Genomic DNA, 26,658 nt, shown 5'->3' with positions numbered 1-26,658 from the left:
GCTTTTACACCAGCCCTGTGCTTTGTACAGGGTTTGAAAGTAAACACTGCCATCAGCCTTGCTTCTTCCAGCTCCAACTGCCCCAATTTTTGTCTTTTTTAAAGGGAGAACTAACGATTACATCAGACATGGAAGAGCTGGCCAGTGCTCTCTTTTATGACAACGTGCCTGAATCTTGGACGCGTTATGCCTACCCCTCTCTTCTCAACTTAGGAGCTTGGTATGCAGACCTGCTCCTTCGCATTAGGGTGAGCAGATTTCTTTTTAAGACTAAAGCTTGTGGAGCAAGTAGATACCACAGGAGATCAGGACTCACTGGTAGTTAACTGTTTTATTTTTCAGTGTTATCTTAAGCAGTTTAAAGTACCTGACCTGTTATCCCAATGAGAGCCCAAGGCTGAGATGAGATCACCATTAGTATATGACACTGTTTTGAAAGAACATGACTAACATAACTTTATACATCTCAGAAAAAAATATATATATTAATAAAACCATGTATTTAAAAGAGAAACAACAGCAGTAGTTACTACAATCCAAATTAACAGTTGGAGTTTAATAGTTGCAGTGCAATCTGATATTTATTCATCTCTGACCACACCACCCCAGCCTGTCCAGCACCTGAAACTCAGCTCTGTGACGTCAAAGCAGTGCTCCACTGTCCAAAGGCCATGCTTTGCTCTACAGTACTTTGCTGTTTTGTTTTCCAGGAACTAGAAGTCTGGACAACGGACTTTGTGCTGCCTGTGACGGTGTGGCTGGCAGGGTTCTTCAATCCCCAGTCTTTCCTCACTGCTATCATGCAGTCCATGGCTAGAAAAAATGAATGGCCACTGGACAAGATGTGCCTTTCAGTGGAAGTGACCAAGAAAAACAAGGAGGATATGACAGCTCCACCCAGAGAAGGCTCCTATGTACATGGATTATTCATGGAAGGTAAAAGATTACATCCTGTAGGAGATGTTTCAGGCACAGAGAAATCCTAGGTCAGAACTAATAACTCTTGCAAACACAGCAGGTGTTAATGCTCACTAACTTATTAAATTTGGGAGCAGCTTTTACAGAGCTCCAAGCACTGGAGCCTTTACCCTACGCCAGTGTCAGACACACACCAGCTGGGGGCAGCAGCAGCCCAGTTTACGTGCAGAGTTTCACAAACCAGAAACTAAAGTCAGACTGCCTAACGAGAATCTGAAGACTCAGCTGCTTTAAGCTGCATGGTTCTAACAAATAAATATATTACACTACTGTCTAACGTGTGGATAAGACAAATCAGGAAACTCAGAACATAAATAATTACTGCTAAAAAGAACGAGAGGGAATGAGATGGTAGTATCAGCAGAGCACCAAGAGAGTCAGCTTAAACAAGGGCACAGAGCAAGTCAGACAGCTATTGTAGCTCCCACCACAGCCAAGTTCTACCTTCCCCTAGGCAACTTCCCTCCAAACCTGTGCTGAAGGGACGAGTGGGGGCACAATTGATTTAGACATCCCACACACAGCAAGGCAGAATGCATTCATGAGTCACAGTGAGATGCCAACATGTCAGCCCCAACGACTACTAAACCATGGCCACCCAACCTTCAGACTTTACCCTCTCCAACCGTGCTGCTGGAACAACCCCTGCCCACCCATTAGTAGTTAAAAAACAACCATTTTGAAGAGAAAATGCCATTGGGCTGCTGGTACCATGACAGTTCTGTAATCGTGCAGGTGCTCGATGGGATATTCCTTCTGGGGCTATCGCAGATGCTCGGTTGAAGGAGCTGACCCCCATGATGCCAGTCATCTTCATCAGAGCCATCCCCGTGGACCGCATGGACACCAAGAACGTCTACGAATGTCCTGTCTATAAGACACGGATGCGAGGTCCCACCTATGTCTGGACCTTTAACCTAAAGACAAAAGAAAAAGCTGCCAAGTGGATCCTTGCTGCTGTCGCTCTGCTTCTGCAGATCTAAACTCCCATGACTATGGAAAGCAGCATAAAGCAGCATACACTTTTACTTGCCAAAAACCCCTTATGTAACTTAGCCTAAGTTTGGTTGCACCACAACTATTTTTGCAAAGTATTAATAAAGACAGTGCAGGAACTGCTGTTGTGTGGAGAGTACTCTTGCAACCCAGAGTTTCTCATGATGGATACTGGCTTTCAGTGGGTGGTTTCTGATAAAGCACTGGTTCAAGCCAGGCTGCTGAAGCGAGCCCAAAAGAACAGCATGCAACCATCCAGACTCCTTTCCTTCTCAGACCTCTCCTCCTTTTCACAGATGTTTGATCACTCAGTGCTAATTGCAAGCAGAAGTTTATCAAGCCATACACAGTACATATTCCTGCATGGAAATATTTGTTTAAATCAGACAGGAAAAAAAAAAGGCAGATTTGGCACAGTTTGCCCACAGGTCAACCTGCACAACCCACAAATCCCAGCACCTCTGCCCAGGACAAATGGGACCCATGCAGTCCCACATACTGTAGAACACTCATCTTTCTCCCACAGAGACAAACCTTCACACCCTCCACCTTCCGGCTTTCAGATGAAAGTCAGCTCTGAACCACTCAACCTCTGACAATGGAGTCCTTTTATTTCTGGATTACAGAATTTGCTCTGCTCTTTCACAGAAAATAATTTCCATCAGCAGTGTTGCCAGGTAGGTAGATGAGAACTGCTCTGGCCATCACACAGAAGCTAATGCCTGTCTCTTCGTTATAAAATAATAAGTTTGTTTAAATTTTCCAAAAGAACAGCAGAAAACTCACCCAAAGCTGCAACTCTGCTTCTTTCAAAAGAAATTCTTGATCAGAGGCGTTACCAGTTTCACCCACAGCTTCACATGTCGACTTGGCTGCTCAAATGTTGATGATGACACCACACCTGAGCAGAGGTAAAGCTGCTCCTGCTCCTGTATAGAGAAAAATCATCCCAGTAAATATAAGTGTTAAATTAGATATAACAGCCTGTAAGACAAGGCAGAAAACTGGCCCATGATCCTGCCAGGATTCTCACAAGCCTGAGCATAAGAGTCTCATTCCACGCAGCACAGCTCATAGAGCAATGAACCCCCCAAGGAGATAGCACAGGATCTGTCCTGCCAATCCCCTGCCACAGCACTCCACCTCTGGGTAACTACCACTGCACTAACAAAGTGATCCTCAAGAATTAGTAATTTAACTCTACAAACAGCAAAGGCAGAAGGTTTTGTCTTTGTGTGCCTTGAAGCTTAGCCCTCTTACAGCTGCAGTTTCAGAAAAATCCTAAATCCCTTGCTGTAATTGCCAGAAAAGGAAACCTTATCATAATCTCAAGAGACTGGCTTACGCACTCCTTTCTAGACACAGCTCAAGCACTGTGTTTTCAAATGAATATGTAGTCATGATTTCAACTGTATTACCAGAAACACTTAGGCTTCTTTATTGTGTACACAACACTGCTGAAGGAGGAAATGAACCATCACGATGATAATACGTGCCCACGTCACACGTGTAAGCAGATTTCTGATCCAGTGTAGAAGTGGTTTTCTTACCAAAACCAGTTAGGTTTCTAGATTTGCAGGCAAACAAGGAGCAGATTATCTCCTGTAAGTCTGCACTTGATCTTTTGACCAGTTTAGTTGTCACAAACAACAGAAAGAACACAGAGTACAATGCAGAAAGCAGGAACCAGGCATTGGAAAGGAGCACAGAAACACGAAGCAGGAACAGACAGAAGAAGTGTGCGCGCCAAATCAGCCTAATTTTAGAAACCCAAAATGCTATCATCAGTCCTGCTAAGAAGCCTCTGTGTCACGGTCATCTGATACAGTGAGGTAAGCTGATCACTGAAGTGAGAGCAGTTATCTGAACTGAAATTCGGATAATGCTCAGCTCATTCAGTGAGACACCCAGCCCCCTCTTCTTTGCAACCCCCTACTTTAAAAATGCTGGTGATATTTTGGAACTGAATGCTGTACAACCAAAGGGGCTTCATGGCACTGTACGTATTACATATGTACAACTGTAATATTACATATTACAATTAAGAGGTGGCTGTTGCCCGTCAGCTGCAATATTAAAAGCTCAGTTATTATTCAAAGCTAATTACTAAGAAGGCTGAAACTTTAAAGGGTCAAAGAAAGAAATGTCAGATAGAAAAGCCCAGAACACATCTGATTCCTTGAAAAACAGACACTGGGCATCCTGTTTGCTCATATAACTGAAAATGACATTTCAACTGGAATGCTGAATGGAGTTGTAATTTGCACAGACAGAGAGAGCACTCCATTAGAGGCTGTGTCACCTCGGCATAAAATTAAGTCCTCTGAACAAAGATCACAGAACAGTAAACAGTCAGCCAATCTCAGAATCAGCTTCCAGCAAATGGGAATCATTTAGAGCCCTTTAAATTAGATCACTGCAGCACTGTTTGAGAAAATTCCTCTGTCATGTTTTCATTGATTCTCTCCTTCCATTAGAAGCAAGTAGAGGCAAGATATGAATTGAAATATTCAAGTAACTCTTCCAGTAATAGAATTGTTTTTGATTAGATATACTCTGACTCATTCTGTGGAAGAGCCCTGATGCAATAGGGCAATTCCCATTGATCTGTGCCTTCTTATGCCAAGCCTCAACTTAATACAAGGCATTTTTCAGATCCTTAAGTTGCACATAGATGCACCAAACCAATACTCCTTGCATCAGAGCATTACAAGAGAAACTACAGGGGACAATGTCAGCTCCCACAGAAGATTCCGAGTCAAGACTGACAGGAGAAGCAGCAAGAGTGCTGAACAGTTCAAGCTGTCTAATGAGAAAAGAAAAAGCCAGGACACTGAACATTAAGCCATTGAAAAATGCTTGTGTCAACACTTAAGAGCTGTTGCGTGTAATTTCGTGGGCAATGCAATCCAACCAACTCAGAAATGCTCTTACTGTAGAAATTACACTAAGATCTGCTGCCCTCATTCACCTCCACAGTCCACGGGCAGCCACCCAAGGGCTAACTGCTTGGCACTCACAGTCCTGCAAAGGATTTCCCAAACGCCTGAGAAGCAAAGTCCTACAGAAGTGTGAGACAGGAGGTCCCTGGGGCCTGACCTCATCAGCTCAGCATGCTGCTACCTTGGCAATGCCCAAATATTGGGGGATAAGGCCTGAGAACACGCCGCATGAGCAGCAGACAGAGCCAGCAGATCCCCTCTGTGTCTCTCAGCATCCAGTGCCTGAGCACTCCGATACTCGAGTTCACTGGGGACACATGTTCTTTCCCATTATGGCCTCCATTTCCCAGAAACAGGCACTTGTAGCAGGCATCTCATCAATAGTCACTTAACTGACAGCTCCTTGAGACTTCCTATGCTCAAGAAGGTTTTGAATTATCGTGGCTGTAGGTTTTTATTGCAACTGCGTCATCAGCATTCCCTATGTGACCAAGAAGCACAGCATCCACGTTATCTCCCCAGAAACAGCTGCTTACCTGGTGGAGCTGCTGCTGCAAAGCTTTATTTTCTGTCACTATTGCAACCTGAGCTTCCAAGTCACGATGAACGGATCGATATCCAAAATTAGGAGACCCAATCAGGGTTAGGCAGGGAAGACTGCTCCCTGCCAGGTACAGCCAGAGGCCTGCAGGAAAAACAGGAGAAGAAAGGAAGTGTGGCAGACAAAGGAAATGACTGGGGTGGCCTCAAACAATTGCTTCACTTGGAAGAAATGAATTAAACGTGTTAGATTTCCAGCAACTATAAGTGATCACGACACAAAGCAAGCCCTCAAAATCATACTTCCCTGAAGTTGGATGGTTGTGTGATCCTTGGGGTACACTTGCATAGCCTGCGCTGTCCAAACTTGCATGTTTTTCATAGGGGCTGCTGGGACATGCCCTTAAGAATGTAAATATACTGCACAGAGGGCCCCAAAAATTCAGAATGAGTAATCATCATTAAGTTAGAGGTCATTTTGCAACACAACATCTCAGATGCACTGACATAAGGCAAACAACGTGTCAGTACTCTGCAGCACAAAGAAGAAAACTTTCCTCAAGGGATGGAGTGCCACACAGGTACATGAGCACTGGAGCAGTCTGTTCTAGAAGCAGGAGCACAGCACAGTGAGCAACTGCCTTCCTGGGACCTCACAAGACAGCGACATGAAGAGGCATCTTCCTGCTCTGACAGGTGAATTCACATGAAATAAGCACTGGTGAGAGAAGTGTTAATTACTACGCCCACTCGCTTCCTGAGGAGTGATCTTCACCAGAAGATGAATTCAGTTCTGCCAGGATGAAGGCTCACAAGGCCGCCCACCACGCAGCTCTGCCCTCCCCAGGGGGCACAGCCCCAGCAGCTCCTGAGGGATGGCTGTCAGTCACAAGGAGACTACAACAAAGAAACCGTACCATAAAAACCACCTAGGCCTTAAAATAGAAGCAGGTTTCCTAACTCAACCCCAGAGCAGTTCCAAGAATGCCTTGAGTAAGAAGCTGCCGATTCACCGCTGGTTCCTGTAACCTCCTCCCCGCCCCCACAGCACACGATCAGCAGCTTCACTGCTGCTTTCAGCTGCACCTCCAGGCCCTGAGCTGGCACTGCCCGTGCTGTGGCTGCCCCATGGACTGTCCCACAGTGGTGCAGAGGAAGATAAGAAGCCCAGGAGGTACTCAAGCAGCAGTGTACCTCCTGCAGGCTGCGCCAGCAATCATGGCAGCTGCACAGCCTGCTGATGCCCAAGCTGGGAGGATCTCTGCAGACAGAGCCATGCCAGGCAGCAGCTACTGTCTTGCTCTTTCTAAGCAGCCACGCAGCAGCCCTTTACTGTGTCTCTAGCTTTATGGCCACCTGGCAGGATCTGCTCAAACAGTGACTCACCTTTCCAGAAAGAGGAAGAGCAGTTTCCCGGCCACTACTCAATAGCAGCAATACAGGCTTATCTCGGAGCAAACAGCCACCTGCCTGGCATTCTGTCACCTGACACTAACATGGAAGGGACCCTAATCCCAAAAGATAGCCCTGTGTCACTCACAGCACTCCACCCAGAAACCTGCTGGTCCACACTGCTGCAGGCAGGCTCCTCTTAGCATGAGAACGCAGTGGTAACAGGCACTGCCAAGCAGTTACCTTTCACTTGCCCCAAGGTTTTCTCCTTTTTCCTCTTCTGCCCTGCTCTCTCTCACACTGCAAGACTCCTGAAGAGCAGACAGCTCTGATGAGCCCCTCGCACTGCTCCCAGAGCACCAGGCAGCCCACAGCCTCCTGCTGCAGCACAGAGAGCAACGGGCGGGTGTCTTCTGGGATACTGGGAGAGCTGCCATGCTCAGTGTGGGCTAACAAGGGAAACCCCACTGGGAGCCAGCAATGCCCGGCAAGAGGAACAACCTACAAAGCACAGAGCCCTCAAGCAGGTGCTTCCTGGAAGGCAGCACACACAATGTTTCCAGCCAGGCAGGCACCACAAGGCACCAAGGCAGGGCTTTGCAGCTGCAGAGGCTGATGTCACTGCCACCAGGGCACAGCACGCGTCAGGAAGGCTCGCAGCTTCTATATATAGGCAACTCAGTAACGTGTGTATTTTTTTTAGACAAGAGAAGGCCTACTCAGCAGCTTTCTCTCCCTGCCACCTCTGAACCTTCTTCCCAACAGGCCTGCAGGAAGCCGGTTAGATAGAGGCATTCCCACAGTCGTTAACAGCTTATCTCAAACAAACAAACAGAGATGAACTACTGGTCAGGGCCCTGGAACAGGCCTGTGCTGGCTCAGGGCGCATCCTTCCACCCTTCTCACCAGACACGTGCTGCAAACAGTGACAATGCTCCTCTGCACAGCCTGGGGAAACTGTCGTGTTACCGAGTGCCAGATGGGGCGCTGCTTACAGGAACCGCGTTGCCCTGGGGGACCGGTGAGACACTGCAGGAAGTGACACAGTGACAGCAGCGTGCTGCTCCCAGAGCAGAGCAGCAGAAGGTGCTGCCATGCACAGCAGAACTGCCTCAGTGTGGCTGAGTGCTACTCACAGCGAGCTGCACACTGTACACCGCCCGCTGTAAGCAGCCAAATGTCCTCAACTATTTGCATGACTTCATTCTGCTGTGTATAATATAGGAGTAGAATCAGCATCTGGATTTTCTGGAGGGAAAACTGAGAGAGACAATGAGAAAAATATTCACACTTTGGTCAAGGTGGGCTTGTGACTGACCTGAATGTTCTGTTAAGAAAGAACCTGGGGCCTTCTGCAGAAAGCTATGATGACAGTACTTCATTTATTATTTTTTTTGTATCATTTACATTTGTTAAGCAACATCCATTTCTCAACAACTTCCCCTCCAGCTCCCAGAACGCACAAGGGTGCACCTAATCAGTACCCTGCACTTCACTGTGTGCCATAAAGGGGAGGTGGTACAAATTCTCCGAAGTGTGGGTCACCCCACAAAGGCCTGCTTCCAGGAAGACCCAGAGTCCAGGACCACAACATGCCCACAGCACTGGGCCCATGAGACAGCCATCGTTTCTCTTTGCTCAAAGGGATACAGGAATCACAATTACTACCACAGTCATATATGTATGTATAAACAACCATCTAGATGCCTTCTTTCATTCACACTGAGGCAGTATCTTACTGTCAACATCAGGATGATTCTTGTATAATCCCTAGGACTACATTTAAATTGGAAATCCAGAGGCAAGATATGACTTTGCATGGTTGTCTCCTGGGTGATTCAAATCTTCCAGACTTAGGCAAGCAGGATGTTCAAACCTTGGCTGAGTACTTTTGGAGGTTGAAATCTAGACTCAGCACCCAACCATCCCCTCACCAGTTGCACAATCAAAAATACATGCAAAGCACACGTGCTTTCTGAACAAGTCCTCCTGAGAAACAGACATCTTACCTTTGGCATGGAAAGTCCATCCAGCCCTGGAGTACTCCTGCAGCTGGATCCTCTCCTGCTGGTGAAGGCAGCAGACCTCATTGTAAAACTGGTGTTCTATGTAAACATAGGCAGAAGGGATGGCACCTGCCACCCCTTTGGCACCAAAAAAACCATTCACCTCTGGTGAGGCCAGAAGAATCCGATATTCTGCCCTAGTGCCCAGAATAAGGTCCATGTAAGCTTGTGTCAGGTTGAAGTAGCCCGTGGTGAGGTATATCCTGGCATCTCGTTCAGCCTCTGTCAGCAGTGTCTCTGTGACCATCTCATCTATTTGAATCCCAAAAGGTTTCATTTGTATTAAGGGATAGATCCACGTGTCAGGTTCTGGTTTCAGACCCCCAGATGCTTCAGAGTCATGCTGGGGTAACATGGAGCTGCCTTGCTGGCTGCTGTGGAAAGTCTTTGCATGAAGGAGTTCTTGTCGTGTCCTGGCAGAGTCGATCACTTCCATCACTCTTCGATTTGCTATCTCACAATACCTCACCTTATCTCCTGTAGGAAAACCAGGAGAGATTACGGCTGAGATCTAAAGGTACAGAGCTATGCATCACCTACTGAGTAGCCAGACACCAATAGCAGAACAAGGAGTTAATACAAAGATCACACAACTCTCTCCTCCAAGGCTGAAGAACACATTTCAAAAGCAGCAAAGCCACATGACAGAGGAAAAAAAAATTCAACTCTAAGAGGGGTAGGAACTTGACTAGCAGCTGCTTGAAAAACCCATTGTTCTCAGTATTCTTCCTTATTCGGCCCTCATCTGATTCCCAGAACAGACTCAACTACAAAATACTAATCACAAAAATTGCACTGTATTCACAAAACTTTCAGTATAGGTACACGCATCTAAAATTACAGACATTAATACCAAGTTACAAATCACTCCTTTCCTCTGGATCATATCATCCAACCAGAAAAGGAGACACCCCCCTACCTTGGTAAGGGTGTATCATCCCCTCCATCATCTGGACTGTATCATCTTGCTGTAGCTGCAGAGACACATCTCCAATTGCATCCACTAACTCCGTGAAGAAGTCTGCAATCTCAGGAGAGTCCTGCAGGAGAACATAGCGGTCCTGACGATTGGTGAAGTACAAATCACTCAGGTTTGCACTAGAAGAGAAAAGTTCCAGAACAGAGTATAAGCATACGAACTTGAACACCCCAGCCTAGGTTACAAATCTCACCCCACACATAATGAGACTAAAGTACAAATGGGCAATCTCCTTCTAGATCTTGAGGATGTGTTTTTCTCTTTTGAGAAAGACTCTTCCATATGAGAAGATCATGTGAAAGATCAACAGTTGCTTTTCCATATTAGAAAAGCATTATTATGATCGTTATAGAAAGACCAGGTGCAAATAATGGAATTCAGACAACTCTAATGGCATCAAAAGCTCAGCCAAATCAACCATAGAAAGGCCTGACGAGGAAAGGACTCACCCGCTCAGGATGACATTATCATCAAAGAGATAAACCTTGATGTGCTGCAGGCCAATAGTCTCATTAAAGCGCTCTGGAATCAGGAGTTTGAGAAGTCCACGCAGGTTTGGGGTGTGGAAAAGGGAGACACGCACTTGTTCAGGGAATCTTTGCAGCAGTGGAATCAGCATTGTTCGAGAATTCTTCCTGCCTGGGAGACACAGAGCTTTCACACACTGCTTCACCACATGTGAGGAACATGTGATGACATGGCACAACAGCTCCTCAGCTAGAGGCTGCTCATAGAGGCTGCTCACAGAGTACAGTGCCAGCACATGAGGGAGCTACAAGGATTTTTTCTTTTTAATCACTTTAATTTGCACTTACGTCAACAGTGATATCAATATCTAGAATTGTACATCTGTATGTGAATGGGCTTGGAACGGGCACCATTTCACACTTAACACTAACACAGGCTACAAAAAGTCACTGCAGAAGGTTAAGTTGCTGCTACTTCCAACACTCCCCGACTTTTCCTTAAAAGGAAAATATAAAAGAGCACAATGGATGAGGACAAACATACTGACAAGTGAACTAGGCAAGCAAGAAAGCAGAAGTTGCACAGAGCACAGAATCTGACCCCATGATCTTCTGGCTCCTAAAAACTACTTTCTGAAGAGGAGTTGCTCAGCTTGAAAATTTTCTGGGAATACAGAATTACTGGTATACGACAGGACAGGTTTTGAAATTTTGTGATTTAAGCCTGTAGGTCCTATCAGCCAAGACAGTCTCTCTCAAAAATGACAGCACGTCTGACTAAAATAAGCTTTTGAAGAAAGTAAGGTATCATAATATCTACCCCGAGATCCCCTGGTGTAGTCAAGAAGAATGGAAACTCTGAGGTTTGGTGATTCATTTGCTTGCAATGATTTCTCCAGTGTTTCTTCTAAGCAATTCACCTGCAGAGAGAGATTGTACTACTCATTACGGAAAGCAAGTCAAGCTTTATAAAGAAAGTGTTCAGAAACCAGGAGGTCAGTGGTCGTGAAAGTTTCCATACTCTGAATATTTCCTAGTCATGCAAAACACCGCTAGTTTAGACACCACATCTGTCAGACAGGCATCCTACTCTATCAGTCTGAAGCAGCATATGAAAGGGCATCAATTTTACAGGCATACATTCTTCCAGCCTCTGAACAGCAATTAATTTTAGCAGACAAAGTTTCAGCATCATTCCCAAATCACGGACTTTCACTACCAACAAAAAGCCTTGGCAGGAATGCACAAATTACACAGAGGCAGTTTTATTTCCTGGCTACAAGTCTGTCTGTCACATGCAAATTCCAGTCTCATGTACAAGCCCAGACAAAACCAGGCAAAAACTGCTGTGCAGGACTCTGTCCACCTTTACCCTGCAGTGAAATTTGATTCTAACATAATAATTTGGCCAAGGTCAGACTTCTCCCTAAAGGACTTAGAGAATGCTTTTGTTTCTGGAAGGACAGGAAACAGAAAAGGTAAACAACACAAAGTAAAACTGACCTCTGTCTTAAATGCAGAGAGCTAGTACTGAATCTGCATACTGCATTCACAGGACAAAACACGGGACTATATATAGACAAGAAAAATCAAGCATGATTCCCCAGTTCTGCAAAAGCCCTTGGAGCACTATGCCAGTAACCTCTGACAGTCAGAAACACCCACGCTCATTCATTCATTCATATGTTCACTAGTTCCAAGGCTCTGTTGAAGGCTTAAAACAGAACTGTATACACCTCCCTCCTCTATCCCAAGTATAAATACATACATGCGGTGAAGAACCATGAGAAAGCTCTCAGTGAGAGGAAGAAAATGTACACAAGTAAATCTATATGAAAGTTTCAAGGAAATTACAAGGTCATGAACTGTTCCTCACCTCACATACAGCTCTCGCACCTGCAGGAACAAGATGCTTTTTGCAAAGGGAAGTGTTTTCTTTCTGCATTCACCCCCAATTCTCAATTGTCTTCCATACTCACCAGCTCCTGTTCAAGGAGTCCAGTTCCCAGATATAGTGAAGCCATCACCACTCGCTGCTTGGCTGTTTTTATCTGCACCTGAGAGTAGCAGAAAATAAATTCAGATTCACTCACAGTCACTGTGATCACTGGATCTAATTGTTCAAACCACAGAAACGTTCTAGTTTCACCTGAGAAAAAGCACAACGAAATAACAGCACACTGACAGCAAGGATGTAAAACACACAGGTCTTTCTAGAGCAACATCAGCACCACTGCTGCACCCAAAAATCAAGGAGAAAAAAAAAATAAAAAAATCAATGTTCTCTGGAACTTGTTCCCTGCTAAAACTCGTCAACACAGGGGCAGTTACACTGCACTAGCTGCAAGCTCTGGGCTGTATCAGTATCACGCTAGCAACCCCAGCTTTCATTCTGCTTTAAATCCCACCCTGTGAACTAGTCAGAACCTGGCTGCATCTAAACTCAAAGTTACTCCCAGTCTATGCAGGGGATCAGACCAAACAACCTCCAGAAGTCACTGAGTGGTGCCACAGTTTTGCTTCTAAACAAGTTAATGCCTTCCTCAAGATTGACAGCTGCTTAAGCAGTAACACATTAGCTGGCCATGAGCCATATCACAGCCTTCCACACCATCCACATGAAGGCTTTGTGCCAAGCATTTGCCCTCCTCTCTCATTCCACCTGGGGGTGAGAGGAGACCTTGGACAACAGAGCTCTCCTTCCCTTCTCTGCTCACAATTGAAGCCAAGGGATGGGAGCTGCTGGCTCACACTACCTGCACAGCCCACACAGGGCCTGCTCTCCAGCAGTTTGCTGCAGCCAAGATCATGTTTCAGAAGTACTTGAACACACTTCAAACACATGTTGTCAAAAGACTCCTGCAAACGTGCTAAACAAATCCTCACCTCAGCCCCCCTGCTTGTTCCCAAAGAATATTCACACTTGGAACCCACAACTTACCTTCAAGAGTTCATAGAATTCAGCTGGAGAAGAAAGCACCTTGACATGAGAGCTGGAGATCCCAAACTCTGGAACCAGATTCCTGATCCACTGGAACCTGTGTGCTCCTTCTGGGCAAAGGGAGCAAGGCATGGCTGTGATCACAGGAATCGGTGGGGTGAGCAGTGGGGCTAGGAGAAGCCATGATGATCTGTGAAGAGAGATGGAGGAATTCTGTGTGGCAGAGCCTTTGCTTCCTACAGACAGCCTCCAAGCAAAGAAGGAGTTGCAACCAGGGCCAATACATTGTAAGGATCCACAAAGGCAAGAAGGCTTCTCCCTTTCCATATTTCACAGAAACCAAACCTAGAAATAGAAAAACATATGCAAAAGGTGGCAGGTGTTAACATCATCAGCTCCTGTCCCAGCTGGCAGTGGGAAACAACTCCTTCACCAGAACAGTGAAGGAGGAGAGGAAACAGGTTAGAAGCTAAAGAGGCTGAGATGTGAACCCTACCAGCACCCACAAAAACCAGGCGTACAGCAGTGCTGCTGTGCTGCAGCTCCCCCTTGTCATCAATCACTTCTGAACTCCATCCCAACTACACAAGCTACAGCTCTGCCACGATGTATGCTCACTGCCATTTCTAGCTTAGCTCTCAGCCAGGCTAAAGATTACACGTTTCTATTTCAAGTAAAGACACTGTAAAAGTCACAATACTTTGTAAGTTCCTTAATGAAACAAACAAAACGAGCAAACAAAGAGATCTAAAACATACGAAGTGCCTGAAAGCAATGAAGTCCCAGCAGCAGAACAACACACCCAAGGACAACGTGTGTTTTGAGGGGTACACAATATGAGCTAAGGATCACAACCGAGGAACTCATGGTTTCCTTCCATTTGTATTCTGTACAAGCACTAAAAGAAGGTCAAAGCTCCTCTCACAAACTTCAAAGTAACTACAGGGGAAACAGCAGGAAGCTCATTCTTTAAGAAGAAATAACAAATTTCAGTACTTTGAAGTCATTTGGAAAAGAAACCAACTTACTGCTGAGAGCCATGCTTAAGGGGATGACAAGAAGTAAATGGCATTTTTTCTTCCCTGCAGGCTTAACATGCATGCAAAACCATCCAGTCATACAATAACTCCTGGTGGGAGTTTGTCCACATGACAAAACCACATTTCAACACAATTAGCAGCAGTGACTCTCATGAGATCCAGGAATCAAAGAGTGACCAAACTCCATCCCCAAACTGTGCAGAGAACACTTGGGTCTGCAAAACCCGCTCTCAGCATTCCAATGCCAACCAGGACAGAGTGGGGGTGGCCGCCCCATCCGAAAGGAACACCGAGTCCCACAGGGTTAGGGGGCAGCCACCAGCCTGCATCCCACCCCGCTGCCTTCTGCCATCACCACAAACCAACAAGAAACTTGATTACGACCTTTACCAGAATTTGTTACAAGGAACTTTTAGGTTTTACCATAATCCAAAGCCCAAATGACCACAGATTCCAGGAAGATGATTTCACTCCTTTGCTTCATGATAAAACACTGGATCTTCACAAGGTTTCCGAACTCCCTTACGCAGAAGCCAGGCAGCTTTCAGTTGCATTTCCTGGAAAATCCACTAGTTTGTCACTGACTACTCATTGTAACAGAAGTCTGAGTCAGTTTGTGCAAGAATTTCTGGGATGGTGACTTTCAGCAGATCATAGGGACTATGCTCAGACTTGACATCCATAAGTGATACTGACTTATGGCTGCTAGGAACAACTGAAATGTTCCACTGTAGATTGGGGGGGGGGGGGGAGGTGCTCCTTTCAAAGCAGAAAAGAAATACAAGAAATACTGGTTTTTAAGCACTCTCAAGTTCATCTTCACAGAACTTGCTCAGGACCTTGCTCAACTCGTGTCCCAAGAGACAAACACAGGCTGCCACACTGTCGCTCGGTAGCAATTTTATGTTGTTTTTCTGGCATTATACAGTAAGAACTAATCAATAAAGGAGATAACCATTTTCCTTATTACTCCGTGGGTCAAACCTGGCCAACGATACCTCCAGAAGCCACCACACAGAGGCCAGGAATCCACTTTCCCAAAGCACAATTCCATTTTCTGGCAAGGAACGGGCACTGCAGGTTAACCCACACCCTCACAGCCAGCCCAGCTCCACAGGAGCCCCCACTGCTGCTGAAGGAGGGAACCCAGATTCCTTCCACACAGTACTGACAGCCATTAACCACACACTCTGGGTTTTTTCACTGCCTCTGTAGCTTAGAACACACCTACACTGTTTGATCTTTTAATTCACTGCAGAAATTTCAGCACGTATTTGTGCTGCAAGCCTAAGACTTTTACATATACATAAATCAGGATTTTGCTCTGGCCAACAGCAGTGACAGCACAGCAACCACTATCAAACCAGCACCTTCTGCCCACAGAGACAGAAGAAAAGTTCAAGCAACCACGTCAGTGCAGTACAATCCTTTCAAGTGCAACACGCAACAATTAGAAACCACGTAACATTATGAAGAAATCACCAAAATTCCACACTTCAACAAAGGAGTTTTCAGAGAAATAGAAACTGGTGACAGGGGGGGGGAACCCTTCCCATGTATTCCACATCATCAAGTTAACCGGAAAGAGAAAACAGATCTAAAAGGAACTCGCCTCAAATCTTTTCGGCATAAGAAGTTGGCCCTAAATATAAATGAGGGATTTTCTGTATGTGTTCTATTTTTAAAAATTGTGGTTTTGGTACACAGACTCATGATAAAGCTGAAAGACTTATTCAATGTAAAACCTCATCTGCAGAAACGAGAGGTGAAGTGAAACTGCGGGGTAAGGCACTGTGCTTTCACCCACACATACGTCACCACGCGGGGATCCACAAATTGCTCCTCTTTGAATTCAGCTGTGGCTTTCCAAGGCTCAGTCTAGTAATGCATCTGCATCAAGAAATGCTGATGAAACCAAAAGAGGAGTCTGCAGAGATGCCCTTAGCTTATACCAAGGACAAGCAGCAGAGCACAGGGGACAAAGCTCTGAGACGACTGCAAGCACAACCACAGCATAGCTGCTGTCCACAAGAAGAGACATAAAGATGTGCTGTTCAAGAGCAGGCCCCACGCATGCTGTGAGAGATGCTGCAACTCACTGCAGCACAATACAAGGCCCTACCAGTGCTCTCTTACAAAAAGCAGCAAGAAGTGATGCCCAAAGACTAGAGAAACAGCCCTTTCGTAATTTAAGATGCATCAAAGCATTTTGTTTCATCACCTCTGAGCCCAGCATGTGGTTCCAAGGAACTGTAATCACCTCTGCTGTTTTAATGGTTTAGTTTTAACATGAGCTGTACTCCTAATTGCGCAGCCCCACAGAAGCAGCAGAACACAACCAAAGGTACTGCCGGGACCATGGCAAGAGAAGCACAGCACTGCCCAGAGGAACATGGCAGTGTGAGGGCCCACACAAAGGGCCACAGTCACTCCCCACAACACAGCACAGGCACCCAGCACACAAAGGGCCATCAGATCCCTACACACCCACCACCTGCTCCCCAGCCCTGATGCTGCCCAGGAGGTTTCTCCTTCCTGCTGCATGGGTAGGGAAGAAGGGGAGAGTCTGAACAACGCTCACAGCACTCCGTTCCCAACACCGCCTGCTGCACGGCAGTGATGGGGCCATGCTGAGCACACTCTGGGGGCATGCAGACACACAGTCTGTGCACCACTGTGCGTTCCTCCAGCTCCGAGCCGGGTGCCGTGCAGCGCCCAGGCCCAGGCCGTGCTGCGGGGGCTGCTTGTGCAAACGGGGGCGGGGACCCCCCCCGCTCCAGGGCGCACCTAAAACGAAGGAGATGGAGCAAAAAGAGCCCCGCGTGCCTCAGGGAGCACGGCCACGGCCTCAGCTGCGCGCGGCGCGGCCCTCCGAGCCGAGGGAAGGCAGGAAGGCGGAACCGCCGGGCGCCCTGCGGGGGAAAGCCGCTCCCCGCCCCCACACAGCGCTCGTGCCGGGCTCGGCCGCAGCACCGACCGGGCGGAGCGAGGAAGGGGAAGGCTCCTTACCTGCGGGCGCGGCGGTCGCGGCCCCGGGACAGGCGGTCGGAGAGGCGGCCGAGCAGAGCGGCCAGACCCGGAGGACCCCTCGGCAGCCAGGCCGCCAACCGCCGCCACAGCGCCGCGCCCCCCGCAGCCGCCATCAGCGCCGCGCCTTCCGCTTCCGCCCGCTGCCATGGCGACGCGCCGCCAAGCACTTCCGCTTCCGGGTCGCCGGGGGGCTCCCGGGAGCGCCGCGCTGCGAGCGGGGTCGTGCCGCGCGGGCCGGGCCGCGGAACCCAGCGGGCGGCCCGGAGTTCCGACGGCCCCGCGACCGCCCCGCCCTCGCGCGGGGATTCGCGGCACGGCCGGAGCGCACCGCCAGTTCTGCCCCCTTCACGGGGCTGCGCGGGAGCGGCTCCGCGGCCCTGGAGGGGGAGAAGGGGCGGGGAGATGGAGCCGGGCGGCCCCGCCCCCCCCCGCGCCCCGCCCGCCGCAGGCAGCGCTCCAGGGAGCGTTCGCGATTCGGAGCAGCGGCTCCACCGCAGCCGGGCTTCCCAGAAGCGCTCCGCGTGTTTATTCCCGGCTGGCACGGGCGGCACGGGCAGCGGCTCCTCCGGGGCGAAGTGAACCATTTAAAATCAAATCTACGGACAGAGCCCGGATTGTTGTCGGGTTGACGTGGACGGCATCTAAAGGAAAACGCGGCGTTGTCCCCGAGCCCAGCCGGGGGGGGATCTCGAGTTTGTCCCCTCAGCTCTCGGGCGCTGCCCGTCCCCAGCGTGGGGGGGGCGTCCCGTCCCGGGAAGGGGGCACCGAACCCCCCGGGAGCGGGGCTGCCCCTCGGAGCCTTCCGCCGGGAGGGGTTCACCCCCGGTAGTTCCCAAACGAGTAAACCGAGGGCGTTTGTTCTCCCCTGCAGCTCTGCTGGGAAGTGCACCCGAGGCCAGCAGCAGCCTGGAATGTTGTGCTTGAAATAAACTCGGCCGCTCGCAGACATCCGATCCGCTGCCCGCGGGGATGCGGCTGCCGGACCCCCGCACCCCCGGGGCACTGCGGGCAGCGGGATGGGGGCGGCCGGGCTGGGCGTCTCGCTGCTCCCCGCGAAGGCTGCCGGGGTGGGACCCGGGGATCCCGCAGCGTCTCTGTCCGGGGGTCCCGCGGAGCGGCCCTGAGGGTTCGGGACCCCCGATCCGCTGCCGTGCGCCTCGGGGCGGGGGTGGGGGGAGAGCGGGCAGGGGGCCGCGGTCCTCGGGCTGGCCGGGGACTCACCTCTTCTTAGAAGGAAAAGAGCATGAATGGGAGCGGGAGGGGGCGGCCGCGCTGCCCGGAATGGGCCGGCGGTGCCTGGCGCTGAGCCGAGCCGAGCCGAGCCGGGCGGGGCGCGGGGAGGGCGCCGGGGAGCATTACAAGAAGCCGCGCAGTTCCAGGAAGAACCCGAGGGCGGGCTCTCCGCCCGCTATAAGAGGCCTCCCCGGGCGGCCCCGGCAGCTTCGCCGCCGTCCGCCGCCGCGCAACGAGCCCCGCGCCCCGGCCGCCACTGAGACCGGCACTGCGCCCCAGGTACCGGCACGGCACGGCACGGGACGGGACGGGACGGGGAGGCGGGGAGGGTCTCCCCGCGGAGGGGAGAAGCCGGGACTTAGGGTGCTCCCTGGAGGGATGTCGGTAACGTGTCCTGGGGAGTGGAGGTGGGGGGGTATCCCGGGATGGAGGCGGGAAGGCCGAGCCGGGAGTGCCCCGGGGGGGTCGGTTCGGGGCTGCCGAGTCTCACCGCCGTCTGTGCCGCAGGTGATGGTGTAGCGGCCGCTGCTCCCGGCAGCAGCACCCCGAGCGCGCAAAGCTGGCTCCGTGCGCCATGGTCACCCACAGCAAGTTCCCCGCCGCCGGGATGAGCCGCCCCCTGGACACCAGCCTGCGCCTCAAGACGTTCAGCTCCAAGAGCGAGTACCAGCTGGTGGTGAACACCGTGCGCAAGCTGCAGGAGAGCGGCTTCTACTGGAGCACGGTGACGGGCGGCGAGGCAAACGTGCTGCTGAGCGCCGAGCCCGCCGGCACCTTCCTCATCAGGGACAGCTCGGACCAGCGGCACTTCTTCACTCTCAGCGTCAAGACGGAGTCGGGCACCAAGAACCTGCGCATCCAGTGCGAGGGCGGCAGCTTCTCTCTGCAGAGCGACCCGCGCAGCAGCCAACCCGTGCCCCGCTTCGACTGTGTGCTGAAGCTGGTGCACCACTACATGCCTCCCACCCCCTGCGCCGGGCCCGAGCAGCCCGGAGGGGCTCTGCACCCCAAGCGCACCTACTACATTTACTCGGGTGGAGAGAAGATCCCTCTGGTGCTCATCCGCCCGCTCTCCTCCAGCGTCTCCACGCTGCAGCACCTCTGCCGCAAGACTGTCAACGGGCACCTGGACTCCTATGAGAAGATGACTCAGCTGCCAGCTCCTATCAAGGAGTTTCTGGACCAGTACGATGCCCCCCTCTAAGGGGCTGGCAGAGGGAGATCACGCTACAAGCACAAGAGCAGGGGACGGGCACAACGCCCGTGGCAGCAGGGACACGCAGGGCACGAGCAGCCTCTCCCCATGCAAGGAGAGGAGTGCCAGGGACGAGCTGCTGAGGACCCGGGGCTGAGCCTTGCACCCCTTGTTCTGGGGGATGCTCCGGGGCAATGGGGCCGCTCCGGTCGGACTGTGGGTGCTGTAGTGCAGCCTGGCCCAGGGCAGCCCGGGATGCACCCGCTAGGACTGTGCTGGAGTCGTGCTGGAGTTGTGCCCAAGAGAAGGACGCGCACCGGAGTCCAGCTGGTGCCTGACACTGTTCCTCAGTTTTAAGGGGAAAGTGGTTTTTGCCCATACTGTACTTTACCTCTTGCTGCCTCCTTGTGGAAGCTCCTTTCACACCAGGCCCCAGACTTGGAGGTTGCTGCCTTTTTGCCCTCGTTGCCATTTTCCAGGAGACTAAGCCTTAATATTTCTCCCAGTCTGGGTTACTGCACATCATTCAGTGATGCTGGAAAGTAACGGTCCTGGTAGCACACCGTGAAGCCAGAGGGGAACAGCTGGTCATGATGCCATGATGGAATCCTGTGTGCTCACACCTGCATGGAGGCCGAAGGGCCGTGGTATCAGCACTGTTCTGTCACTCCTGAGCATGGCACACTGCTCCGCAGGGCACTGGTGCCTGTGGGATCACAGCAGGAGGATGCCCTGAGTGCACCCCTTGTGAGTGCTCATCTGCGTCCGCCTGGAGAAGCAGTTGGGTGGTTTGGTGGTTTTTTTTGGCTTTTTTGTATTTTTTCTGTTTCTTTTTTTTTTTTTTAATTTTGAACCAAAGGGATGTTTACAGGCCTATGTGAATCACTGTCTTTTATAAAGATTCCATCTTCACCTCCAGCCTTGAGGGCTGAGCAAAACCATGCTTGAAATTCAACCAAAACAAAACTCAGATGAAACTTTGCACATATTTATATTTATATTCAGAAAGGAAATGTTTCCATAATTTATAATAAAGAGCACTATTTTTTAATGAACCCCCCTCCCTCCCCAATCTGGTCTGTTTCCTCCCATTCGCCCTTCGAGGCCGTGGCCCCCCCATGTGACGCACGTCCCTCCACACCTCCCTCCCCCCCCCCCCCCCGGCCGCTGCCCTCGTGCGATGCCGGGATTGTGTTTACACCACGTAAGTGCCGGCTTCCTGGAGCCGCGGCGCTGGGTGATTCCTGCTACAGTGACTCACCGCCCGCGTGCGTAAGCGCTGCTCCATCGTTCAGGTATGTCTGAGCCCACCACATCGCTGCGCTGGGGGACAGGACCGGCTGAGGACACACGCAGTTCGGCTGTGAAGGATCCCTTGGAATACAGGACACGGTCCTGTCCCCAGGGCACAGAGGATCTGGGCTTATTGCCATGGCATGGAGTGTCCTGAATGAAAGCGTCCTCCCCCGGAGCAGCGCTGTGCTCCGTGGGCATCTCGTCCTGCGCTGAGCTTTGGGAGGGGCGGAGGCATGCAGTAGGCACAGAGCTCCGAGAGCAATGCAGTGAGAGGCCCAGAGGTAGAAATCACCCCAAGCACCCCGTGTGCCCTGCAGCCTCTCCACAGCACCCCCAGGGCCACGTGCACGGTGTTGGGCATTTCCATGCTGGGCATCGCGTTCTGTGCTCCTGCCTGGGGAACCCCCAGCCACCGAGAAGAGGTTTCCCTTAGGAATTGCCCTGGAGCAGAGGGGTGGTGAGTGTGCCTCCCTTTGGCCACGGGCACGGCACAGTCCCAGTGACTATTTTGGTGCTGCTCTGCAGGGCCACAGCTCATGGGCTGCCAGGAAGCGCCTCGCAGCCTGCCCAGGCGCCCGCCAGAGCTATGCAAGGAATGTCCATGCACGCGGGTGGCCGCCCGCCAGGCCCTGCTGAGGCACATCCCCACTCAGGGCTCCCCTGCCACTCCTCAGCCCCTGGCAGCACCAGGACCGTGGAGGAGAGGCGTGGGACAGCATCACTGCCACAGCCCGCAGCCCCTCTGGAGAGGGACCAGGAGCATCGCATGCGGCTGGACCTGGAAGATTTTTCACTCGATGTGCTGACAGAACCGGGCATCCCTGCTCTCAGGGGTGGAGGGCAGCTGCCTTGCATGGTCTGGGAATGGGCACGGTGGAGATAGGAGCCACGGTCCCCAGAGGGCTGAGCACCCCCAGGCTCCCAGCATCCTGCCGGGGCAGGGCAGTGAAACCACATCCCTATGAGAACAGCCCCAGCTCTGCACTTCCCAGCAAGGGCCCCGCGCCGTGCACAGCACTGCAACCCACAGCTGAACCGGGAGTCCGGGAAGCCCTGTGAGCGCCGCGGGGTTCTTGGAACGCACCCAACCTCACAGCGGCGGTGATGCAGCGGCCAGTGGGCAAATCCCTGCCGAAGGTTTCACAAACCCCTCGCCTTCCCAAAGGAGCCAAGCGGACTTGGCCCCACTTACGCAAGCGGCCGCTCAAGCTTGTCGCGGGCAGGCAGCCCCCCTGCCATGCTGAGCTCTGCACTGAGCTTCACGGGACGCCCTGGCACAGCCCTGCACAGCAACACAGCTGGAATGGAGGGGCCCGGGGACAGAATGCTGCGCAGTGAGCATGGTCCTGTGCACAGCTGTGGGAGGGGGTTCTGTGCCCAGCCCCCAGGCTGCACTGTCAAGAGTTCTCCTGTCACGGAGCTCTGCTCAGTGTGCAGCCATCTGGCCCAGATGGTGCACAGCCCCCTGTCCCGGGAGCTGAGAACCGGTTCCCAGCAGGGCTCTTCCTCCCAGCATGAGCAGGGGCTGCATGTGGGGTGCATAATGCCAGGGAATTCTGCAGGGGATCGGTGTTCCTGATCATGAACCCAGCGTGGAGATAAGGGGATTGGCCCTGGGCGCCGCATATGTCTCCAGGGAATTAGGGACAAGCAGCTGTACCAGTGACCCCAAACCCGCACCTTGCCCCAAGCTGGGCGCTTTCCACCGTGCTGCCAGCAGGTTACTGGCATCAGAAGGAAGCATCCACCAGGATGGTAAACGCAAGCCCTCCAGGGTCAGAGGGTGGCAGGAAACCTGCTCCATGGTGCGTACCAGCATCTGCAGACCCAAAAACAGGAAACAACTGCACTCTGTGATTGTCGCTGCCAGACAGCCCCCAGCCAAGCAGGCGGCCAGGAGGGCTCTGCCGGGCACACAGATCCGCCATAGGTAACCAGAGTGCACTGGAGTCCAGCCAGGCACACTGGGGGCTGCCCCCAGGGAGTGAGGCAGGCTCACGGGGCATTGCAGCCCTGCACTGGGCTGAGCAGCCCACCTCAGCCACCAGAGCGCGGGAGGCAGCTCTGCGCCTCTGCTGGAGCAGTGGCTGTGACAGGAGGGCAGCACTCTGCTTGGAGCCCCTCTGCTTATGCTGTCTGTGGGCTCAGAGGCCCCGAGCTGCACTGCAGGCACCATCCCAGTGCTGGTCCATCCGACAGGCTGTCAGAAAGGCCAACCCTAGGGCTGGGCATGACCTACAGCCCACAGCAGCTGGGAGGGATGGAGGGACAGAGGATGGAGAGAGGTCAGCATTGCATGGAGCACCCCGGGCTGACAGATAATTACCACCAGTGTCTCCTCGCCTTGCACCAGGGCAGGGTGCAGGAGCAGCTCCACAGCCACTCAGGGTCAGTGGCAATGAGCAGCAGCACTGTTGCCCACCAGGGCTGTACAGAGAACCCCGATCTCACGGCACACCCCTCACGCATTTCCTCCTGCTCTGCTCCACGCTCTGCAGCGCCAGGACGTTCCCACATCCACCGCCACATTTCCCAGTAGGATGCAGGAAAAGGCTGTGCAGCAGCCCGGGGACTTACTGTAAATGGCACCACCTGCTCCTTACATGGCAATTCCTCCTGTGGGGCCAGGGCCATGGGGACAGTTGGGAACAGGGACTGAGACATCTGCTCCTTGGCACGTGCTGCCGGGAAGCTGGATCTCAGCCACGGCGCAGTGCTGTGGGCTCAGGGCAGCAGTGGGTCACTGTGCTGCCAAGGAGCAGCTCTGCAGTTTGGTGTCCCTGAGGCCCACGGACACTCTGTGCCCTGTAGCATCCCCAGCTGCTCCAGGCTGCAGGCAGCACATAGCAGCAGCAGGACCCTGCTCTGGGCCAGGCCATGTTTTGGGTTGCAGAAGTTAACAGAGAGGCCTGTGTACGTCACCATGGAAACCCCTCTCTGTTGCTGTATCTCCAGCGAGACCCACAGTAAACTGGCGGCAGGAGCCAGCAGCTGCGGATTCCTCACTTCTTCCATCAGCACTGCTGCTGGCAAGGCTGCGCTGCCCAGGCTGCCTCCTGCCAGCACACCCACTGCACCCCGCTGCTGCATGGTGCTGCAGGGTTGTGCCATGCCCCCCATCCAGCTTCCCCCAGGCAGCACACAGTGCCCCCATGCCTGAGGGCAATGCCAAGCTCTGGGGAGTAGGAGTTGGTGGCTCTGTGTCACAAGGAATTGGTGCAGCCCATGCTGGTAAGTGATGTGCGCCCGGAGCCATGCACTGCGCTGGCTCCCAGTCCTGCAGAGGTACAGAGGGGTCCTGATGCCCATGTGCTGCAGCACGGAGTGCCCTGGGACTCTGCCATGCTCCCAGAGGGGCACAAACACAGAGAAATGACACCAGGACCACGACGTCCTGCCAGGGCTCAGAGCACGGGGTGGGCAGGGGGCACCTCAGCTACACAGGCAGAGTTCCCACTGCCCTGGGGGTGGAAACCCCCCCTTCCTCCCTGCCCCCCCCGTGCATCTCCAGAGCGACAGAGGAAGTTTTCATCCCGGCCGCAGCAGCTGGAGGCCCAAGAAAGTCCTGACATTTCAGAGGAACATTTCAAACAAAGCCACGTTGCTGTGGTGATGGAAGCCGCAGGACGAGTCTGGGGCCACGGCCAGGGATGAGGAGCAGCAGCCCAGCGCCAGAGGTGCTGTGGGACACATCCCTATGAGCCCCACTCCTGCCCATACTGGGGGCCCAGAGCTGGGTGCTGCCCTGGGACAGAGGTTCCTGAGGCGAGCAGAGGGTCCCAGCTCGCAAGCAGACCCCATCCCATTTCTCTGTGCCTTCTCTGTGCCAGTCCTGCTCCCTCCTCCACTCCCCAGCAGTGACCTCAGCCCTGGCCGTGCTGCTCCTGCACCTGCGTGGCAGAGAGAGCTGGCACTGTGCCTGCTGATGGCTGTAGTGTCTCTGGGCACAGACATGCCGATGGCACAGCACGGGAGGTCCCTGTGGGGCTGCGGGCAGCGGGCAGCCAGCCGCCCTGGATGTGTGTTTGCCGAGTGCAATGCGGCGTCCTTGGATGACCCTGGCAGAGCAGCCGTGGGCAGGTGCCAAACCCCAGCCCTGGAGCATCCCTTGGCCTCACATCAGCCCTGGCCTCCTCCCTGTCACAGGAGCCGGCAGCTGTGATTCTCACATAGCCTGGGACTGGGTGACTGCATGTGGACCCGGCATCCATGAGCTTGGCACTGCTGCTCCCTGCCCAGCCCTGCTTGCCTGCCTGCTCCCACTGGTACACAACGCCCTGAGGTTCTCCACGCCTGGCACACTGCTCCTGTCCTACAGCTCCTGAATACATGGGCAGAAAGCAGCTCCAGTCTGAATCCATGCCAGGTAACAGCCTGGAGAGTGGAGCGAAGGGCAAGGGCTGGAGAGGTGCTCCTGGCTCAGGCACAGGAGCTTTGCCCCACCACTGCCCCCGTGCCAGTGCTACCGAGAAGGCTGTGGAGGGGATGGAGCAGCAGGATGCCCAAAGCCAGGCTGGCCAGGGAGCAGCAATCACTGTGTGCTGTTATCCAGAGTCTAAGCAGGAGCTCAGTGGCTGCTCTCCATCCTCCAGGTGAGGTGCTGTGCAGTGCTGCCATGCTGCGCTCAGCAGAGCAACATTAAACCTACTGCTGGGCACAGCACAGAACCAGGTGTGTCCTGTTGCCTGGGGGCGTGCTCTACACATAGCAGGACTGGGGACTACAGCCCCCATCCCTATTTGGCACCAGCTGGGTTGGGGACTCCTCCATGCTGGGCAAGGACGGGTGTGATGCTGATAGAGGTCACAGCTGGAGCAGATGTTCCCTGGAAGGACCCAGGGGCCCCATCTCAGCAGTTAATGAGTGGGAATGGGAGCACTTTACTGTAATTCCAGCAATTATATTGTTCATCCTTGGCAGCCGACACCAGTTGGTGTCCAGTGCCATGGTAGCACAATAAGCCACCTGGCACAGAGACTTGGCAGCACGCCGTGCCTCCAGGCAGCCGGCCAAGGCTGGGCAATAAAGGGCTGCACAGAGAGGTGCGTGGTACGGTAAGGACCCGCCTCAGGAGTTCCTGTCACCCACCCAGCCCTGGTGCACAGGTGCCGGTCAGGAGGGGCCATGGCAGGAGTGGGAAGGGTGCTCCAGGAGAGCAGGGTGCTTCAGCTGTCCCAAGGAGATCAGCGAGACACCAGCAGGGAGCGAGGGAGCCCTCATACACTGGGCTCAGAGGGGGGCTCAGGGATGCCCCCCAGGCTGCCCTTCCTGCGCTGCCCACCCAGCTGGGTGGTCCCCTGCCGTCCCCAGGGCCATGCAGGAGCAGGGGGCAGTTGGCACTCAGGGGACAGGAGCACGAGCCCTGCTGAGTCATCACTTTGCTGTTCTCATTTTTCCATGGTGCCGTTGTGCAGTTTGCTGGAAGCCAGTTAAGAACCATGACTAATCTGTTCTCAAAACAAGCACAAAGAGACCAGAAAGGTTTGAGCAAACCCCGCGGGGAAGGAGGGCTGAATCACAGCTCGGGGCTGGAGACAGGCAAGCAGCTGGGAGCAGCTGGAAG

At 52.7% G+C, this 26,658-nt stretch overlaps 3 protein-coding genes across 6 annotated transcripts in view; 2 read left to right on the top strand and 1 right to left on the bottom strand.

Annotated features, from left to right (window-relative positions):
• Positions 1–2,097, top strand: part of DNAH17 (dynein axonemal heavy chain 17) — a 28,155-nt gene extending 26,058 nt beyond the window's left edge. For all 3 annotated transcript variants that reach the window (XM_031598959.2, XM_090121897.1, XM_031598958.2), the window contains 3 exons: positions 105–248; positions 711–936; positions 1,714–2,097. In XM_031598959.2, coding sequence (XP_031454819.2) covers positions 105–248; positions 711–936; positions 1,714–1,961 — 618 coding nt within the window. In that variant the 3' untranslated portion in view covers positions 1,962–2,097. The remainder of the gene's footprint in view (positions 1–104; positions 249–710; positions 937–1,713) is intronic.
• On the bottom strand, positions 313–17,517 carry PGS1 (phosphatidylglycerophosphate synthase 1). Of its 2 annotated transcripts, none has more exons than XM_031598965.2 (10): positions 17,351–17,517; positions 13,302–13,491; positions 12,340–12,417; positions 11,181–11,280; positions 10,343–10,532; positions 9,834–10,012; positions 8,858–9,391; positions 5,453–5,601; positions 2,761–2,903; positions 313–1,895 (listed from the first exon to the last, which is right to left on the bottom strand). In XM_031598965.2, exons 1-9 carry the CDS (start codon positions 17,482–17,484, stop codon positions 2,784–2,786), a joined length of 1,674 nt encoding a protein of 557 aa, XP_031454825.2. In that variant the 5' UTR covers positions 17,485–17,517; the 3' UTR covers positions 313–1,895; positions 2,761–2,783. The 2 variants fall into 2 exon arrangements, with proteins under 2 accessions (XP_031454825.2, XP_031454824.2); XM_031598964.2 differs by having other exon boundaries at positions 13,302–13,646; positions 17,351–17,487.
• Positions 17,518–18,748: 1,231 nt separating this feature from the next.
• SOCS3 (suppressor of cytokine signaling 3) lies at positions 18,749–20,937 on the top strand. Its single transcript, XM_031598603.2, has 2 exons — positions 18,749–18,883; positions 19,112–20,937. Exon 2 carries the CDS (start codon positions 19,179–19,181, stop codon positions 19,806–19,808), a length of 630 nt encoding a protein of 209 aa, XP_031454463.2. The 5' UTR covers positions 18,749–18,883; positions 19,112–19,178; the 3' UTR covers positions 19,809–20,937.
• The last annotated feature ends 5,721 nt before the right edge of the window (positions 20,938–26,658 follow it).

Source organism: Phasianus colchicus, chromosome 20 (genome assembly GCF_987193195.1).
Source record: "Phasianus colchicus chromosome 20, bPhaCol1.hap1.1, whole genome shotgun sequence".
Lineage (NCBI taxonomy): Eukaryota > Metazoa > Chordata > Aves > Galliformes > Phasianidae > Phasianus > Phasianus colchicus.
Note: the sequence above shows the minus strand (reverse complement) of the source record. Positions and strands in the feature narration are given on the sequence as shown.